Source organism: Sitophilus oryzae, unplaced genomic scaffold (genome assembly GCF_002938485.1).
Source record: "Sitophilus oryzae breed Bouriz unplaced genomic scaffold, Soryzae_2.0 scaffold_1517_pilon_pilon, whole genome shotgun sequence".
In the NCBI taxonomy this organism is placed as follows: domain Eukaryota; kingdom Metazoa; phylum Arthropoda; class Insecta; order Coleoptera; family Curculionidae; genus Sitophilus; species Sitophilus oryzae.
Genome location: NW_022146189.1, coordinates 249241 through 270718, shown reverse-complemented (window position 1 = coordinate 270718; position 21478 = coordinate 249241). Strand labels below are relative to the sequence as shown.

The following is a 21478-nucleotide window of genomic DNA, read 5'->3' as shown; positions in this document are numbered from 1 at the left end:
CAGTCGCCACCAAAACCGCGATCGGTGAGCAGCGCTCCAATTAAATGGCAATTTGGTGGCGCAGGGAACTTTCTTGGAAAAGTCACTTTATGGTTCCAAAGAATCGTTGACCATGTAGTTCCAAAAAAGTTTATTGTTTCTATAAAGTCGCCTTTAGATAGCTACAATTGTCACTTTATCAATCCGAAGATTTAAAGGTCCAAACGGGTAGGTTGGCCTAATATGTTATTGTTCCCGGTACTTTGTGAAAGCATATGGAACTATAAGTATTTTTCCGATTAAACGCCATATTTTTTTCGATGAATTTTGTAGCACGAACAGCCAAATTGCTCAAACATTATGCGTTTTTAAGCTAAATATACCTAGAAAAGCTTTTCCGTATGTCAATCCGTTTGTCTATTTCTACGGTGGACTAATATTTTAAGCTAAGTTTGACTCCGGTTTCAAGCAAATTATTATTATTTTTTATTAAAACAATTTTTTTTTTTATTTATATTTGCAAAATAATATAATAATTTGAAATATTTTTGATATTTTTTTTAATATAAACAAGATATAAACCATAACGTATTTTATTCAGTAAAGTTGATTGCCGTTCTGGAATTTACCTAAAAAGGCGTTAAAATCGCACGGTAAAATAACAAAAACGAAAAAATAATAATGGCTTCCATAATTATTTCCATCATGACATTTATTTTTATGAAATGTGAAATTACATGAAGAGGTCGCTGCCAATAAGTTCAACAAGTTAAACGAAAGTTCCACATGTCGGTGGCTAACACTTGGCTGCCACGAACCCGCGACTAGGCAGCTTCATAACGGATAAGTCGCATTCACCAGTAGGTACCTTATAGTAACACATCATAGTAACTCTTTTAGTGGCAAAAACTACCCAAGACACTACCCGGCTACTCAAAATATTTCCCCATTTTGGTCGCAGTTACTTAGCAGCTACGAATATACGACGTAGCCGCCGATGGTCACCGCCCACTTTGTAGTGGCTTTGATAGTAGCAGTTACGTATCTGCCACTATAAATGCTAGTTGGGAGATTAAGGAACATGTTTGAGTATCCCTGTATGTGGGTTTACAAGTAGAGAGGGAATGAAAATAAGATATTAAGGGTATTCCAATAAGAGGTTTCGGATGTTGATAACGAATAAAATAAAAGTTTTATAGCATACGTAAAAGTTATTTGTGGCTGTGCGTAACTGGATAGTGTACAATTATACGTAGAACACAATATCTCCCAAATAACCACCACGACTTCTCTGGCAGTACACAATTCTTTTCTTGAAATTTCGCCTAATTTCTTCTTTCAATTGTTGAATGATTTGTGAATTATTTTCGTAAGCTTTGCTTTTCACCTAGCCCCACAAAAATAATCTAGCGGCGTTAAGTAGTATGTTCTTGGTGGCCAATTGGTGACCAATTTACGTCCCCATCCTGGAGATAAGCCTGCCTCCAAACTGTGTACACAATAAATTCAATGTTTCTCCTGCTGTATGACATGTCGCACCATCTTGTTGGGACCACATATTCTCTATATTCATATCCCATTATTTGATTCTATAAAAAAACATCCATCATTGGTATAAAATTCGGTATCGTTCTCCGTTTACTGTAACAGCTTGTTCGTCTTCATCTTCAAAAAAAATACGGCTCAATGATACTCACAGTTCACGCTAGATTATTTTTTGTGGCGTTATGTGAAAAGCAAAGCTAGCGGTCATTCGCAAACTATTCAACAATTGAAAGAAGAAATTAGGCGAATAGTTCCTGACATAACTGCATAAATGTGTTCAGCAGTAATGGAAAATTCCAACAAAAGAATGAGGAAAATGCATGTTTTTAAATAATGGTTTTAAAAAATAGTTCATATAATTACAAATTGAACAAAAAAAAATTGTTGATATCGGTTAAGAAATGCCTCTAATATAAAACAATTAAATATTGTTAATTTAAATGGCCGGGCAAACGCTCTATACTGCGCCTTGCCGCTGTGACGTCACCCGCCGTTCTTCTGGTTGAGTGGAGCCAGACGCGTGTTTATTTTACACAGTTTGCTTTTTAACGCTGTGAATTCGAGTCAAAATTTAGTTATTTGTTTAATTAATACATAATTAGTAATAGTGATATTTATAATAGTAATGGATGAGCGAAAACAGAAAAAATGGTCCAAGGCCATGACAAGCCATGAGAAGAGATGAAAAGAAAAAAGTTAAATTATCCTCTATTTTTACGATTTATTGTTGTGAAGATCATTTTAATGTAAATTCAATATATTTATGGTATATTGTCTTACATAGGTATATGAATTTGAATGTACAGGCGTTTATTCATTATAATTTGATACCCACATACAGCCTTATTTGCAAGTTTTAGAAGAAAACATTGAAATAAAAAAGTGCCATGGTTTTCATATACTCTCTTTTTAAAATTAATTCTAGTTATACAGGATGTCTTCAAAAAAAGTGTCAAGAAAATTGTAGTATTTGCTTAACTGTTCAATATTTCGTAAACCATTTGAAGATAGGTATAGGATATTACACATGAAATATATCTAGAATATCCAGAAATTTCCGAAAATCCAAAAATATATAGGGTGTTTCACGTTAAAAAAAAGTTAACTTAATTTTGGCTTTGCTTATGGGACACCTTGTATAATATTTTCATTACTGATAAACAAATTTTATTTTAAAAAAAAAAAATTTTCGTAAAAAAACAATCTTTAAAAATAACAAGGGTAAGGTGTGTTCAATATATAAAAAAAACTTTCTTTTCACGCTATGCTCTGGAGTTATTCTTCCACGTACTAAACCAAAATTTTTGTCTCCTTTCACTTCTACATAACCTACAGCATTATCTCCGTACGTCTCCCACCTGATCTGAAAAAATAAGTTTATAACATTAATATGTTATAACTATAAAAATTCGTAACAGTAGGTACCTACTTATATTTAAATATGCCTCAGTACTAAAAGAATAAATGTTACATACCTCTCTGTTTTTTCCTCGTATTCCGCACCAAATAAATTGGGAATTTTGTATTTATAAAAGCAGCCGACATAAAAGCATCGACTTTTAGCAAGTTATCTGATTGTGCTTTTAGAAACCCGGAATCTGCCTTTACTTAAAAAATTCTCAGAACACACAAGCACATACAAATAAAACTGCACAAAAAAGCATAAAAGCTCCTTCAATCAACGCTAAAAGCAACAAAAAAGTCTTAGTACGCCACCTAAATACGTACCTAAACGGAACACGTCTGGATGCTGCTGGCCATCGCGCTTCGACGAGAACGGCAGTGACGTTGCAGAACCAAAGAATATCGTGTTCAATTTCGCGAGCGTCGTTTGCGTTATCCATAGGATTTTAATGGCCCGTTTTATAAAATTGTGTTACTGCTTTCAAGAAAAAATTTTTTTTTGCATTACACATATTCATTCTAATAAATTTGAACAGTTTCTGTTTCGAAAAATAAATATATTATAAAAAAAAAAAATTGTGTGCTGCCAGAGAAGTCGTGGTGGCCATTTGCCAGATATTGTGTTCCACGTATATTTGCACACTGTCCAGCTACGCACTGCCTTAGATAACTTTTAGGTACGTTATGAAACTTTTATTTTATTCGTTATCAACATCCGCCACCTCTTATTGAGATTTACCATTTACAAAGAATTTTACTTGGGATCTACACTTCTGTCACTTTTCTCACATATTTCTATGTGTTAGGAAAATAACATAAACATATTTTAATTAGTATGCGCATTTTAATTGGTATACGCCCCTGAAAACTAATTTAGGTTTTAAGTTAATTTGACGATGTATGTAATTAGATTTATGCATATGTTCTTGTCTATTAATCTCTTAATAACCAGCAAAGTAGGTTAATTCAATAATGTATTTACTATTTACCACTATTATTGTTCGTCTATAAACCGGTCTCCAGTGTAAATAACTGGTATTACAATATAAATTATTTATTACGGTTTTACGCGCTAATAGTAAAATATTTAAATTAGATAGATCTTTTAAAGCTTATATGGTCGTCTTATTTCTTAACTATTTTCTTTTAAATATTAGAAATAACCTTTTTTATATAACTTTTACTCTAAGACTAATTAATATTTTAATTGGTTCAGTGTATATTTGCAGGTTGTGTGTCTATTCAAACTGGTAATATTGCCGGATCAATTTTATATTGTTATATTGTTTAGAGCTGTGTTATTGTAAATAGCATATTTTTACTGCAATTTAAATACCTCATTAATAAATGTATTGTTAGAATACGCAGCGGAATACTTCTTCGAAGTAATTAAATTCTATTAGAAATTCCCTGCACAGTTTTTTTTAGTATCTAATACATATTTTTTGAAACAAATGTGGTTATTACAATTAATCTGCACAATTTTATAACGGTAAAATGATCTGTAATTGTTTTAATCTTTGATTATAATGTATTTTTGAAATATACAGGGTCCGGCCATAGTGCGTCGGCCATCTGTAGCTCCTAGAATAATAAACTCGGGAACTGTGTTAAGTGCAAACTTAAAGTATGTACCTACTAGGATGTATTTCAGGAAAATATTAAAATATTTTCTCCAGGGTGACTCAAAAAAGTGTAAGCGAATCGCGATGATTTTTTTTAAAGGATCGCCCTGTATATTATTGCATTTTTGGCTTCCTTTACATGATCCTAAGATATGAGTAAATAGATTTCGGTAGTTTCAAAGATATTAATAAATAAATAAATAATGTACTTATTTTTTCAGCCTTTCTTAAAAAATTATTAAAAATACTTGTATCATTCTTCATTCTTCGAACAATAGATATATACAGGGTGTTTCAAAACAAATGCGAAAAACTTCAGGGGGCGATTCCTTGTTCAAAATAAAGGGTAGTTTGCTTCATAAACGTTGGGTCAAAAGTCAACCATTAGGGAGATATTGCGATACAAAGATGGCGGAAAAATAATGTTTTTATTTTTTATCTTGAAAACGAAAAGAGATAGACTAATAAAATTTTATGGAAGCATTACTGTTATGAAAACACACTTTCTGGTAATTTTTTCACTTTTTTAAAATGAGTGGAAGGGGTTCAAATAAACTACCCCTATCATTCTTGTTAACGAAATTTAAAGAAAAATCTTATCAAACACATGCAAAAAAATTAATTTGGATAGTTTAGTTTGTTTAGAAACTTTTTTATCTCTTGTATTTTTTTGATAAAACTCACCGATCTGAAATTAAAAAATAAAATGTAAAACATTACATGTCAGGACAAAAAACATTTTCTGATAAAGAATCTAGTGGGCTGCTGTAATTTTTTTAGGAAAAAATCTAGTCGGCCGCTGTTACTTTTTAGGATGTTCCTAATATTATTTTATTTGACATTACTCTACTGCAATACGTTATTATCTAGAAGATTATTATTATCGTTATTATCACTAGATTCTTAATCTAAAAATGTTTTTTGTCCTGACATGTAATGCTTTACATTTTATTTTTTAATTTCCAATCGGTGAGTTTTATCAAAAAAGCACAAGAGGTAAAAAAGTTTCTAAACAAACTAAACTAACCAAATTAAAGCATTTGCATGTGTTTGATAAGATTTTTCTTTAAATTTCGTTAACAAGAATGATAGGGGTAGTTTATTTCAACCCCTTCCACTCATTTTAAAAAAGTAAAAAATTATCTGAAAGTGTGTTTTCATAACAGTAATGCTTCCATAAAATTTCATTCGTCTATCTCTTTTCGTTTTCAAGATAAAAAATAAAAACATTATTTTTCGGCCATCTTTGTACCGCGATATCTCCCTAATGGTTGACTTTTGACCCAACGTTTATAAAGCAAACTACCCTTTATTTTGAACAAGGAATCACCCCCTAAAGTTTTTCGCATTTGTTTTGAAACACCCTGTATATATGTATATATATATTATATATATATATTTTTTTTTGAAAATTGCTGCCCACTCCCAAGAAACAATTTTCAAAAAAAAAAGATATTTACTTGAGATACTTTGTTGTACTTACTTTGCTATAAATGTCGTAATCTTAAATCATACAGGGTGTTCAAAATTATACGCCAAACTTTCTAAAATATAAAATAATTTTTGTTCGTTTTTTAAATGGAACACCCTGTAGATTATTTTTTTATTAGATGGAGAATAAAAATATGAACCTTTTTTGCATTATTACATATTTCAAAATTTTTAACGGTTTCACAGATACTCCCGATATTATTTCGTATGGCTCTTTCAACGGTAAGATACGAGAGAAAAATCATTGGGTGGCTTTCATAAAAATTTACTATGAAAAATGCCATATAAAATATAAAACCCCAAAATATCTGCGAAACCGTTAAAAATGTTGAAATAATCTAAACACAAACAATGTTCAGTTTTTAATTCTCCATCTATTAAACAAATCACATCCATTTAAAAAAATGAACAAGAATTAATTTATATTTTAGAAAGTTTGGCATAGTATTTTGAACACTCCTATATGATTTAAGAGTCCGATATTTATAGCAAAGTAAGTAATCCTAACAACCTAACCGTCTAAAGTAAATACCTAACATAGTTTCGATTTCACGACAGTTCTTGTATTTTTAATCATTTTTTCATTGTATTTTTAATCATTTTTATTTAATATATATTTTTACACACAACCCAACCCAACCCACCTTTAGTAGTTTTTGAGTTATGTTGTTTTCAATGTTCGATCACGAATTCAGCACCCAAAAAAAACAGAAGGAGTAGAAGAAATTAAAACGGGATAGGAACTTTTTAAGTAAAAATTTGACGTCTAGTATATTCACGCGTGACGCTGTCCGGTTCACATAGTTCATAAATAGTCTAAAATCTTGTAGAATCTTTTGTAAATTCGTATCATTCTTTTAATCCTTCCAAAGAAATAAAAATAGTCAAGTTGATTAAACTTGTTGATTAAAAATCCTAGGAATTAACCGTTATTATTAAATAAAAACGATAGTGAAACACAGACAATAAAAATGCGACACGGTGATACAATCGGATGACTCATTCGTCGCCATTGAGTAGCATAATTATTGTTTATCATTTGGAGGTCCCGAGCAGCATGCCGCGTTAAAAATTTGCGGCCAGCGAAAGTTTTGTCGGTAGAATTTGTGCTAATAGCTAAATTATTTAAATTTTTGCGTACATTTTGAAGTACGATGAGTCAGCTTTTAAAATTATGTTTGTATTTCATATTTGAATTGAAGTTATCGATTACAAAACAAAATATTTGCTTAGCTTGCGCTTTTGTTTACAACCTGAGAAGCTGATTTTTGCTGGATTGTAACTTTGTGGTATTTTATGGAACATGTAATTTCTATTTTTTTAGTTTTTGTCCAAATACCAAATATCCACCCATATATTTTTAGCCTACCATACCAATAGGTATGGTAGGCTATTAAGATCGGCAAAAAAAAAGTTTTTTTAATTTCACTCAAAATGAGTTATTTGGGTCATAAATGACCTAAATACAAAATATTTTCATAGTGTCTGTCTGTCTGTCCGTCTGTAACACGATAACTCAAAAACCGCTGAACCGATTTTAACCAAATTTGGCACAAAAATACTATAGCACCCGAGAATCTGGCCACTAGTTTTTGGTGGGGATGGGGGGTTGGTAAGGGGGTATGGGAGGGGGTTAAAAATTTTAAAAAATCGTAACTCCAAAATTACAGTAGCTGGTGAAACGCGGTTTTCAAATTAAGATTAGGAATAATATTTGCAACAAAATTTGTAATAACATCAAAATCAGTCAAGTCGCAGTTTTCGAGATATTCGGCGCCAATTTTCTTGTAATGAGCACGCCATAATAAGGTATAAACCAGTGGCGGATACAGGGGGGGGGCATGGGGCCCGGGCCCCCTCTAAAATCTGTAAATTAGGTTAAATATTAGACTTTTGAGTTAAAAATGGCGCCCTAAAAGGCATATTTGGCATTATTTTTTATTTGCCCCCCCCCCTAAAATAAATTTCTGTATCCGCCCCTGGTATAGACATTTTTTAATATTTATATTAACTTATTTACTTATTTTTATCTGCAGAATTGCTGCCGAAGTTTCCCGAATACAATTCGGACCACCCTGTATAGTATAAAAATGTAATAATATGGTTTTACTGAATTATCTACAATATTATAACTAAATTTCTCTCTATATTTATTTCTATGATATTTAATAAAATACTCGAGAGATTGCACTATTGTTAAAATTTTATTGTTAAGAAAGTGAATTTGTTATAAAGACTGAAAACTGGGTTGAGGTATATTTCAAACACAAAACTATTGTTTAAATTAAGTAAAAAAAGTAATAACTTTTACCAAATCGATAAACAATACACAATGAGCATTTGCTTTTGAAATAATAAAGAACACATTTTTGTTTTACTGTTTTATTAGCGATATTTGAAATTTGAACACCCAAATCGTTTATACCTAATAACTTTCTTGCGCCTGCCCCTGCGCCTGTTTTAGAAAAAGAAAACGAATTGAAAATATTTTAATAAAAAATAATTATTTTTGTTCTCTCCCGCTAAGTAAGTTAGTAAATTTGCAAGCTATTGAGGAAACAGAAAATGTACAAAAATAAATTGAAAATAGTATTTATATTAAAACAGCATTATATGTCACTTTTTCAAACATGTCCTTCAAATCCTTCAATTTAATAGCTGTTAGTAAGAAGTTTCATTTTAAATATGCGCACATAGTGCACACACTGTTTTTTTCCTTTATTTTTCTTTAATTCCTTTTGTTTAAAATACCCATTTTTTCAGAAATGACCTCATCACAAAGGGATAGATATTCTTTGTATTTTATATCTCCATTTTTGTTAAGAAATAGTAAATGTTTTAGCAATTTTATACTGTTTAGAGCTGTGTTATGGTAAATAGCATATTTTACTAGAATTTGAATACTTCATTAATAAATGTATTGTTTAAAGTGATTAAAATTTGACTGATAAGTGATTACTATGTGATTACTTCAAAATATTGTGAAAGAAAACTGTATAAAACTGAAAAAATGTAATCGAGTTATTTTATTAAATAAAAACAAAACAAATAAGAACAAAACACCACATACCAAAAAAATATAAAAAAGGGCTATTTCTTACTTTCTTTCAAGCTTCAAGAAACTTTCCGCATTTATTATTTATTATTATATATAAAAAATATTAGAAACTTTTTTTAGTAAAATAAATAGATTGGTATGAAACGTCATCTGCTTTTCTTCTGTCATCGTCTGTCGAAATTTTACCTGAGAGAAAAAAAAATACAGTATATAATCATCTATACCATGCGTTACTATTCTTAAAAGTTAGGTTTTTAACGACTTGATTTTCCAACAAGAAATCATTAATTTTTGGGCTCGCACCACTCTGGCACTTTGTGCCATTGTATCGGTTTTTTAATCGCGGTGCGATCCCTTTAGACTTTAGACACACATTTATTAATACTAATATTATTCTGTAAAACTTAATGGGGTCTAATAAAGAAATTTGAATTTGAATTAATTTTTATTTAGTGTTGTTACATTCTTATTCAGTACCATATTTATGTACCTATGTATTAATATTTCTTTTTTTTTGCAGGAGATGGTTCATGCCAAGGACCCTCCATCTTATTATTTACACAAATTGAGGACCTATTTGGATCCTAAAGCCTCTAGAAGTCATAGGGTAAGATAAGAATGTACTTCTATAGATATATACTTCTTAGTAGTTTAAAAAATATATTTTTTGATTGTTTTCCCATTTTCCAACAGCTGTCAAAATAATATAATAAAACAGGGAGCTATGCTACCTTCCTGTTGTGACGACTTTTCTGTCATTACCCAAATAGAATGAAAAAAGAATCCGTTGCTCAGGGTTAGAGGAAAGCTGGGTTCGTAGGTAAGGCTTCTGACTCACAGTGACTTTCTAATGTTGTTAAAAAATAAAAAAAATGATAATATGTAGGCTGCAGAGATTTTAATATTGATGTTAAGAATTCAAATAGGTATGGTCAAAGACAGTGAAAAGGGCGCCACTTACTTTGTTTATGAGAGTGGTAAAGTAAGAAACCAAAAAGAAAAATACGATATCACAACATAGCTAAAATAAAGTAATCAACAGCATTAAGGGTCTATTATGTTTATCAGGAATAAAGTCAGAAATAACTATCCTACATTAAACATTTATTGAAAACGAACACAAGTATCATCAATTAGTCACAGTGATCCCAATAAAACCGCAAGTTATTTTAAATAGATTCGAATTTAGTAACTGTATTCTTTGAACTAAGTAAGCTACTTAATATAAAAACAGGTGAAATTTATGTATGTCTCAATACGATGATGTTTCGAAACATGTCGTGTACAAAAACCTTTAAAATGAATACGTGTTAATAATTTTCATATAAAATATCATAGCTAAGTAAGAGTGTACTGTACGAATCAAATTATAACTTATAACGTTAAATAAAAAATAATTTTGACTACAATATGTTGGATAGATAGTGATAATTTACCAGGTTATTAAATATGTTGTCTCAAAAATTATAAAATAAAAGCGTACCTTGTGTATCAAACTTAAGACTTATCTGTATATAGTTTCTTATGATGTAAACAGGTAGTTAGGTATTCTCCAGACTAACAGAAGTGGATGCAGATGACTATGGCAGGAGAAGTCTTCGATATCAGCCAAAAGAATGATTGTAATGTCAGGAACACTGTCTTAAGGTCTGCATAGGTCCATACAAAATGAAAGTGGGTGAAACATACAATAATTACTGCATTATTACTGCATACCATGTGGTAATTACTGAGTACCATGTGGTAGTTACTGAGTACCATGTGGTAGTTACTGAGTACCATGTGGTAGTTACTCTATAAATAAAAAATAGTTCTCAGGACAGATACTCGATAAAAAAAACAACTTACGGTCTGAAAATCAGCTTTACATAAATATATTCAAACCATATTCCGATCCAAACCAGTAATTAAATACTCAAATAAACGAAATAAAAAACGGAAATAACTGAAATAGAATTTAGTTAGATATGGCTATATAAAATGGCGGATAAACTTACGGTGATCATTCCAAGAAGAAACCAAACAAATACGATCTATACTCTGGATTGCATACTTTACAAGGTTTTCAAATTTCCAAATCGGATACCCATGCAATGGAAATCGAAAAGTGGATTCAGAGTGCTTTTCACTGGAAAATTTGTCGGACGCCGAAACACGCGTCTTCTTCAGATCCAAATTCTCAGAAAGAAAGACCTTCTTCTCAGTTTCAGAACCGAAACAAAAAAAACCCTTTTCACCACAGACAAAATGAGAGAGAAAAAAGTGATATCATATGATTGAAATCATTAGAACAGAAAATCGCAATCCACAGCGAAGTGAGATTGGGACAAGTGAAATGCAATTAAGAAAGTTTGGCATATAACGAATAGATGGCGCTAATAAACAAGACAAGTGAACTGTAATAAATGAAGTTTGACATCTAGCAAATAGATGCGCTAATAAAAATTAAATATCGAGACAAGTGAGCTGTAACAAATGGAGTTTGGTATCTTTTGGCAAATAGATGGCGCCAATACTAAGAAATTTAAATAAAAATAGATTTTTAAATTCAATTTTATTAAAGGAAATAAAAAATGCTACACTGTCTTATTCTATTATTTTTTTATTCTTAAAAATTTTAAAAGATATTTTTCTAAAACAACTGGAATTTCGTAAACAATATTCAAAATTGTCTTATGCAGTTAAACATATTTTTCCTTACACAATATTATCCCCATCTACAGATAATATCTGTGTCATAGACGGTGGAATTATTGGGTATTATTGTTGTTTATTAAGTCATTTACTTTTATTATATGGCGTGATTAATATTGATAGTTTATTTACAAAAGTGAAACGCGACTATCGGTTATTTCAATCGGTTGCCGGTACTTGTGATCTAGAGTTGTCAACGTTGAATTATTACACCCGTCTAAGTTACCCTACGTAACACTATTTGTTTCACACCGCAACAATACGTGAGTCATTTAATACGTATTACGATATGTTCTATATTTTCTCCGGTACATTTATTGATGTCAATACATAATGTAAAATAATGATTAAGTTCCTAATTTAATTGGCGCCATCTAAACCGATATGACTGTTTTAACCTGCGGCGCGGCCACTGTATCCTAAAGGCCTGTATCCATTCGCAGGTTTTTGCTGAACGCTACAGACCGATTTGTCGGCCTGTACGTAAAGGCCGATCAACTTTTTGGCGTCTAGAAGCCGGAATTCTTAAATCTGTTCGTCTATTTCTTTTCTTTAGTTTATTTAGCAACATGTCTGAAAAGGAGGGCGATTGATGCCTAAAACATCATAGATTTGAATGTAAACCTATCTAAATGTTTGCCTACTACAATTTACCTATCCGGGATTTCCCGGAAATTCCGGACATCTGGCAACCCTAATTTGGAACGATCTACAATAAATGATGTGCAACTGGTCCGAATTGTGGCCAGAGAATTGCACCATAACGATGCCGGATAAGACTACCTTGTCCGTCATACCAGGCACCCTCTACTGTCTGTGGTCATGTATCACAGGCAGAGGGTGTATGTGTGTGGGGGGGGGGTCTTGGTTTGTAACCGCCCAGACCAAGAGGATACAATCTCACCAAAAACCTAAATCCTACGATGGCGACACCAGGTCAAAGGAATGCGTGGTTAGATAGAAGAATAGCCTTCAAAAAACCGGTTTCAACCTTGATATACCAGGGGGCAACCCATTGTATGCTCGTCTCCCTTACTTCTACATGCGGGGTTCTGTAGAAGCGGACCGACTAACCTACCAAGCAGAGATACTTGCCATAACCCTTGCGGTGTATCACCAGTTTTGCCAGAACTCCAATGTAAGTACGTCGAGTTAGCGAGTCATCAACTCGAGGGAGGAGGGATATGGTCAGGTCCTCACAATCGGAATTGATTTCAAATCCAAGGATTAGAGAAAGATATATTTATCTTCTATTAAAAGTTCAGGACAATTTCCGGTATTAGGTCTATGGACAGACCAAGTTAAAGAGGTGGATAAAATGGAGACTGATCCTCCAACCTCCACCTCAAGGGTACCTCAGTCGGAACTAAGTGTCAATCCAGGAAAAACTGAGTTAATGCTATTTACCATCAAATCTAAGGTGCCTGTTTTTGCGCTACCAAGACTCTACGGTACTACGCTGACATTATCATTCAAGGCTCTGTATTTAGGTACAATTTTTGACCCGAAACTAAACTAACGAACCAACGTAGAAGAATATAACCTAGTAAAAAGAATAAATAAATAAAAATATAGAATAATAAAAAATGCCTATGTTGCACTCTACATGTTTAAAAGAAATGATAGGTAAAAAGTGGGGACTCCAACCGAGTATGGCTAAATGGATATACATTGCCATAGTGCGACATATGGATCCCTGGTATGGTGGCCAGCTTTGGAGAAGACAACCAATATTTCCAAGCTTGGAAAAGTACAGGGAATGCGTGTGTGTGCATTACAGGAGCATTAAGATCGACGCTCACAGATACTCTAAAGGTGCTCTTCTAACGCGTCCCATTTTATTTTTATATTAAAAATCTAGCCTCTAGTAGTGCAATCAGGCTCAGAGAAATTGGTTGCTGGACGGAGAAACTCTACGGTCACATCAGTATTCTTGGAAGATTACCGAAGGATATTATTGCTGGACCATCAGATACTAGACTGGACTAGACTATCTGACACCTAGGTTGGAACTTGGCAAGAACTTTATAGTCAGAATTCCAATCAGAAAGGAGTGGGAGACTCACAAACTAGTGAAGGAATTTTATATTGCGCTATTTACTGACGGATCCAAGATGGATTCAGGTGTAGGTTCGGGAGTGTTCTCGGAAGGGTTTTGACATCGTAAGGTCTTACCGGCTTCCGGATAGAACAAGTATTTTCCAGGCAGAGATGGAAGGCCTGCGAATGGTTGAGCGAGGAGATACCTTATTGGCGAAAAACTGCAATAATCACTGACAGCCAAGCAGCCATGTCGGCGCTGAACTGAAAATAGTAAAAAAAAACGTCTATGGCGAACAGTAGATGAAAAACTTTAAGCACCTGCAGGACAGCCAGGAAGACTTGGCCCAAATACGACCGAACAAATCGGGACAGCTCATAACTAAGTCGCGTAAGGATATCGCTAGGCTTATACGGCGGTATATACGGAACACGGGCCAATTGGTGAACATGCGGCTAGAATGGGCATCCCTTTTAACGAAGTTTGCCGAAGCTGCAGGGACTGCATTTTCTGTGCCGCCAGTCCGTGTTTGTATAGGACCCCCGCAACTGTTTCCTCGGTGGTTACAGTTTTGTAAATCGTGAAGATGTTGCCGGGAAGAGCATAACGGAAGTCACCCGTCACCTTAATGCCACCGAATGGTTATAAACAGTTAACAGTCAAAAATCAAAACGGCAATTTTGCTAATTGGAGTTCGACAAGCGGTTGCACTCGCCACTTCAACCAACCAACCAACCTCATCTGGAGACTAGCTCCTCGACTGTAAAAGGCACGGAGGGCTAAACCCGGAAGGGTGTATACTCGTAAGAGGTAAATGTCCACTCCTTGGAGGATGAACAGCTGTTGTCAGAGGAGGATAGGAAGTACTCTTTCCCCCTTGCGACAGGAAGTTCCCCATGTATGAGAATTTATTGACTGTATGATGAGTTACAACTCAAGAAAGGAGACAATAGATCTTTAAGGTCGCGGTAATTACCCCCCTTTCACTCATTTTACATTCTTCTACAACTCGTCAGATGTCAAAATGTCAGAAGTCAGAATGAACCTCTGCCAGTCTCAGAATGACCCTCAATAAGACCTACTAACTAAAACTAAGCGAGAAAGTTTTTTTAGTCCTGTTTTAATTTATACCCAACTATTATTTAAAAACAACCAGTTTCGTCTGCCTTCTTATGACCACTCTGTTGTTAAGTGAATCTAATATTGAAACAAATTAACGAAAGTAAAATGTCCTTAAACTGAATACATCATTTAGATGCGTAAGTATTTTGACTAATAAATAATTCCGGGTATTGCCTTTTAAGCATACTTAAACAAAGCCTGTTTGAAATTTAAATTGCTCTCAGTACATGCGCTATTTTGATTTGCATTAGGTGTATGGAATGCGATTCTAATAAGTTTTGTATTTGTTATTTAAATAAATGACTTATTCAAATAAAGCTTTTGATAGATTTCAAGCATTCAAAAGTTGTCTTTCACATGTGAAAAATTGGACCAGTATATTTTTAATTTGACAGAGACACGCTATGTTAATTGAGAAAACATTGATAGTTTATATTTTATATCTCAAAAAATATAGGTACCTACCTAGTTGTTACCGTGATCGGTAAATTAAATCTTGGTATTTCAATTTCTAATTTGAAAATAACTGTAAACTCTATGTTATATTAACTAAGAAATGTTAAATCGTTATGGGCACGTACAGATTTAAAACCACATAAATTTAATCACTATTATTTCTAACTCTCAGAATTGGTAAAATGTCAGTTGTGCCGTTAGACAATAATGTGAAGTATCGGAAAGGTTGAATTGCGAACATAACAATATTCCAATTGCATTAAAGTCGCTTTACAAGTACGCATTTAGTGCGTACTTCCGATATATCTGGAATGTACAGTGTGTTGAATTAATTAGATATGTATGGGAGTTCGTTTGGAAATGTATATTTTTTATAAAAGTTTTCTGCATCTCCGCACATTGCAAAAAAGCGAGTCAAAATTTAAGTTTGATTTCTATGAAGAGAGCTTAGCATACACACATTATTTTACAAAAACTAATATATTAGAAAGCGTTCATCGGTTTGAACAGAAGCCAAAAAATGCATAGACAGATGATTTGTAGCTAAATTATTTCATCAAATATTTCGGCATTTGTAGCTGATTGGCAGTGGGAATTGTATTGATATGTTGGTATTAGATATTTCGATTATGCAGGTAATCTGAATATGGTTGTTTACATTGAATAGTCGAAGTGTTTGTGTCCAATTTTAGTGGAACAAACTTTATCGGGATAAAACGGATACAACTAAATTGGTTTTTTTTGGGTAACACTCTTGGTGTTAGCTCTAACTAATCTCTATCTAATATATGGGGAAATTAGTCACGTGACCCCATGTATTTCTTATGGACTTCCGGTGAGTAAATTTTCGGTTGGTCCCCACGTTTTAGTGTGTCGTTTGTGGGGCATGGTGTATGGTGTTGGTTTTTGGGGGGCGAAGCGCTGTCTCTTAGGCACACGCACACTTAATAATTATTATAAGTGTGCGTCATCATATCATCATAGGCGATTTCTCGAGCTTCAGGTTCAAGGTCGGACGCTCGACGTGTTGTCAGCTGCTGAAATGTGAATACAGGGTGTCCTCAAAAAGTAGTAGTAATGGTGGTGGTGGAAAAGTTGAGTTTTGTTTGATAGTGACGTCGACGACGAAGACGAGCAGCAGCGGGTAGGTCCGAGGGTTCCCTAAGTGGGTGTCTGGCTCAAGTGCTGTCCCCTTCATTATATTTTTTTCTCACGTTATATGCGTCAAAAATTGGTGAAGTATTGGAACTCGGCGCGTAAATATATTGCAAGTCCCGAATTTAAAAGTATGGTTATCTACGAAGAAAATCTAGTTTCAGTTGAACTTCGCAAGACGAATATACTTTTCAATAAACCGATCTATGTAGGATTTTCCATATTAGAATTATCCAAGCTGAAAATGTATGAATTTTACTATGATTACGTTCAGAAAAATATCACGCCTCATTATAACCCTAAAATCTGTTATATGGATACTGATGCATTTGTTTTCGAATTTACCAGTAAAGAGTTGCAGTGTTGTCCGTCGTTGGTGACAATGTACGACATAATACGTCGGCATAGTAGTAAATTTTTCGACACCGACTATCCCGCCGACAATGTTTATGGATTCAAGTCGTGTAATAGGAAAATGCCGGGTATTATGAAAGATGAATTATCAGGTCGTATAATGACCGATTTCATTTGTCTAAGAGCAAAAGTTTACATCTACAATGTTGAGGGTCGAGACAAAACTCCTAATAGAGTAAAGGGAATCGGTAAAGCGGCTACTAGATTGTTAACTTTTTACTTAACAGCATTTTTCGCCTAGCATCTGGCAACGGTGCATGCATACGCCATCTGTCAAACCTGTCAACTATCAAACCTGTCAACTGTCAAACCTGTCATCTGTCAACTCCGCCATATGTCAACACCGCCACCTAACATCTATCACCTACAGCATACGCGCGCGCGCCCCCCTAACCTAACTTCGCCCCCCAGGCCCCACACGACAGTCCACAATAAGGGGGCGCGCGCCCACGGTCCCAAAAACCAACACCATACACCATGCCTCACAAACAAACACACTGAAGCGTGGGGACCAGCCGAAAATTTACTCACCGGAAGTCCATAAGAAATACATGGGGTCACGTGATTGATTTCCCCATATATACTCTATTTAGCGTTGTATTTCGTTTCAGCCGTCACGCTCGGCTAGGGTCGCGAACAGTAGTGACTGGAACTGGTAAGTACGTAGCATTCCGCAGCCTCGGTTACATATCCTCTATAGTGATGGGAATACCTCGGTATTCCCATCACTATACCCTGTACATGCGAGTGGGTGCCTACGCTTTCTACCAAACAAGACACCGCAACAACAAAACGTTGAAAGAATATTTTACATGAAAAATTTATGGTTAAACCAATTTTGGAGGAACATTTAATTACCAGGTTTAAAGTTACAAAGTTACTACACCTTACGTTACTAATTAAAATGTAAAAATCTAGCAGGCGCCATCAGATAAACGCCCCCGCGTTAGACTGGTCTGTCAACAATAAAAATATTTATTTAAATTATTAATCCGGTACTTTCGTTACGAACAGCGGAGTCTCGGTGGGATTTAGAAATTTAAATCTCGATTTTCTCGATGCAAATGTGCAGCGGAATAAATGGAAAAGGTGTGTCGTGCGTAGACTCGATGACGCTGTCATTTTCAAATAAAAATGTAGTTCGATTTAGTAAAATAATTTTTATAAAAAAATGTTGGTCTGACATGCACTCTTATATTTTTTAGATATAAATGAAAGGAAATTGTAATGAATATTTCACTCATGTACAAAAAATCCCATATGAAGCGGGTAATTTTCACTTATAATATCACAAGAGCTTAAATTATTTTCGGAAATTTTTTTGAGGGCACGAATATTTTGAAAATTATCCCGAGTCGAAGACGAGGGATAATTTTCCTAAAATATTCGTGCCCGAAAGAAAATTTCCAGGAATAATTTAAGCTTGCGTGGTATTCGGTAAGAAAATTTCACACCTAAATTTGAAAAAAAAATATTAATCCAACATGACATTTTAAAATAATTTCAATTTGTTAAGTTGGCCAAGGTATTGCAAGGGTATTGCTAAAACTCAAATGGGTAATATTTCAATATATAGACATTGTAGTTCATTCACATTATGATTGTAGATCTTATGTTTACCTTTTCAACTGTCAAAAAATTTCTACTAAAGTTTCGTGGCGCCTCGAAAAAATTTCCGGAAATTTTTTCAGTTGCCATGGTAACTAGTCAACATTAAAGCATGTTATTGGTTGAAAAGTAGAGGTGTGAAATTTTCGGTGAAAATTGCCCGCTAAAATCGAAAATTGTCCGGCGAAAATTTTCCCAAAAAAAGTGACAATGACACATTTGTCGCTTAGACGTAAATTATTTTTAATAGGTATTCTAAAAATGTCTCGATTTGGAAATTATTCTTTAAGTGCAATCGAAGAAAAAGTTGCCGAAAGTAAGCCGAAAAACTATAATTAATCACCAGTATGTATGGAAACAGTTTATGGACTTTATAAAAGATAGAAACTACATTTTAGATGCGAACATCTCAATCTCGGCACTGGCCAATATTTTGACCGATGGGGCATTTAATATGAAAAGGAAAAACGGCCAAGACTATAAGGATTTTACGGTAAAAACTATTTGGAATGTAACAGCCAAGCTATTACTGGAAACATACCAAAAAGAATATAATATTAAATTTAATCCTTTTACTAACACCGAATTTTAAATATCCCGGGAGGCAAAAAGTGCCAAAAGGAAGGAATTGCAGATGGACCCTCTAAAAAGAAAGGAAATCTCTAAGGCACTCAAATACGAAGATTTCAAATTCATGGTACAAAATTGTAATGAAGAATGTCCCGATGGTTTGCAAAAAATTTTTTTTGTATTATCCTACGAATTGGCATGACGAGGAGGAGAGGGAGGAAAATGTTTTGTTTCCTATTTTAAAAATGATATTGATAATATAGGACAACCCACCGGTCGCACAGTGCTTCGAACATATGGCTCTAGAGGACAAAAACTTTTTTATTGTAGGCAATTTATTCAAACTAGGTTTATTTGTCACAAATGATGAGTACTCTGGTTGTACTAAATGATGATGTTCTTAGTCCCACGTTTATGAAAAAAATCTTATAAATAATAAAAATGTTGGAGCTGTGTTCCATCTAAGGATATAATAATTTATAGTATGAAAACGGTGTAAGTATTAAATAAATCCCTGTGATAAAAAAGAATTGAAATAACATTAGAACATGATTCCTACAATATAAGCCTAATATAAGATAAAAATGTTTTTCTTTAATGAAAAAGAAACATTAATGTTATATTTATATAAAAAAAACTTAAGATACTATAAATTTACTTTAGGACAACAAAATGCATAGATCGTAACTACTCTGATTCAGAAGAATCACTGCTGACAGAATCTTCCAAATTTATAGTATCCAAATCACAGGTGGATGAATTATCCTCACATATAAGATATTTCTGTACATCATTTCCTAATATGTTACTTTTTCGCGTTGTTATTATTTTTGTTGGTATGAGGGGTTCGGATGTTAATAGTTACCCCTTTAATAGACCATATATATCCATATATTATTTTTTCCTTTTCTTGGGTATGAAGTTTTATAATAAATTGAAAGATGGAAACTTTTTTATGCGACGTTTCGCTCGCTCCAACATAGTGGGCTTTTTCAGACACAAGTGGTGTCTCATTTGACTGGAAGGTTCATCAATATCTAATAAAGAACACATTTTTTGAAATACAAACAATTTTGAGTTCTTGTCCTTATGATCAAGCCCAGTATTAACCAGATCGGCATTGCTTATCAATTTTACCCCATCTGAAAAGTATTATAAAATAAAGTTCATCGCAAGCAGAGGCAAGTGAACTATACAAAAATTAAAAGTGCATGAATATGACAACAAAAATATTCAATAAATACGATATGTTTTGATATGTTTTTTTTAAATGCCTTTTTGAAGTTTGAAAACAAAATTTTTATACCCATTTAAGAATCATCTTAAAAAATAAATAAAAACTAAACAATCACGAACTTATTTAGAAATAAATTTAAAGTACATACCTTGTTTAACAATATCCATAGTGGCTTTCAATTAAGTACGTACCGTTTAACTCCATAATATACAGAACTACTATGAATGTTATTCTTTTCACTGATAAGATAATGATCGCAAAATTTATTTTAGTGAAAATATTTGCTAACAAGAAACGCTGTTTATGAAAAATAATATACAGGATGGTTGAACATTGCTATAAGTATAAAATTACATATTCAGATATTACTAAATTTTAACTTTTTTTTTCGATTTTTGTCCATGGGACGAAGCACTGTGGGTCGCATTGAATACAACCCGATATTCGATAAAACCACTCAAGGAGGAGATATACCTTGTGCTCCGTCAAAATGGCTGGTCATAAATAGAGGTCAACCGTATATATGTCCAGTAAGCTATTCAAAAAATTTATGGAAAAAAGAAAATTAATTAATGTTCCAAGATTGTTTTTAACTGTAAATCCTTCCTGGAAAATGGGTAAATGGTTCAAGAACCTTCCTGTTGGGAAAAATACGATTGCTCAATGGGTGTCTCAATCAGTTGGTTGTGCAAGCGGGTTGAGGAGAACACAATGGTCAAAATAACTTGGCACGCAAACCCGAAGTCAATTAAACCTTACCTTCAACTCGATGATGAACATCATGCAAATTTGGTAGAAAAAACGAGAGACAATGAAACTGAGACAAGTTCTAATAATAATACTAATGTTTTTGGATTTTTCTATTCTATAAGTTCTTTTAATTTCAATTCAAATTCAGCATCTTCAAGTAGGTACCGCAACGGAATCTAAACATAATAATTTTTATAACTGTGTTTTTCACTGCAATGCTTCATGTAATTTTTAATTTCTAATATTATAAGTTCTGTTTCATTTTATTGCTTCATTTTTAAATAGATTTTTTTTAATATGTTCAAATAAATATTTTTAACAAATCTATG

General features: G+C 33.3%; 1 protein-coding gene across 2 annotated transcripts in view; it reads left to right on the top strand.

Moving 5' to 3' along the window:
* Positions 1-21478, top strand: part of LOC115878539 (formin-like protein) — a 237038-nt gene that overhangs the window by 142067 nt on the left and 73493 nt on the right. For both annotated transcript variants that reach the window (XM_030895062.1, XM_030895063.1), the window contains exon 3: positions 9623-9709. In XM_030895062.1, the coding sequence (XP_030750922.1) occupies positions 9623-9709 (87 nt within the window). The remainder of the gene's footprint in view (positions 1-9622; positions 9710-21478) is intronic.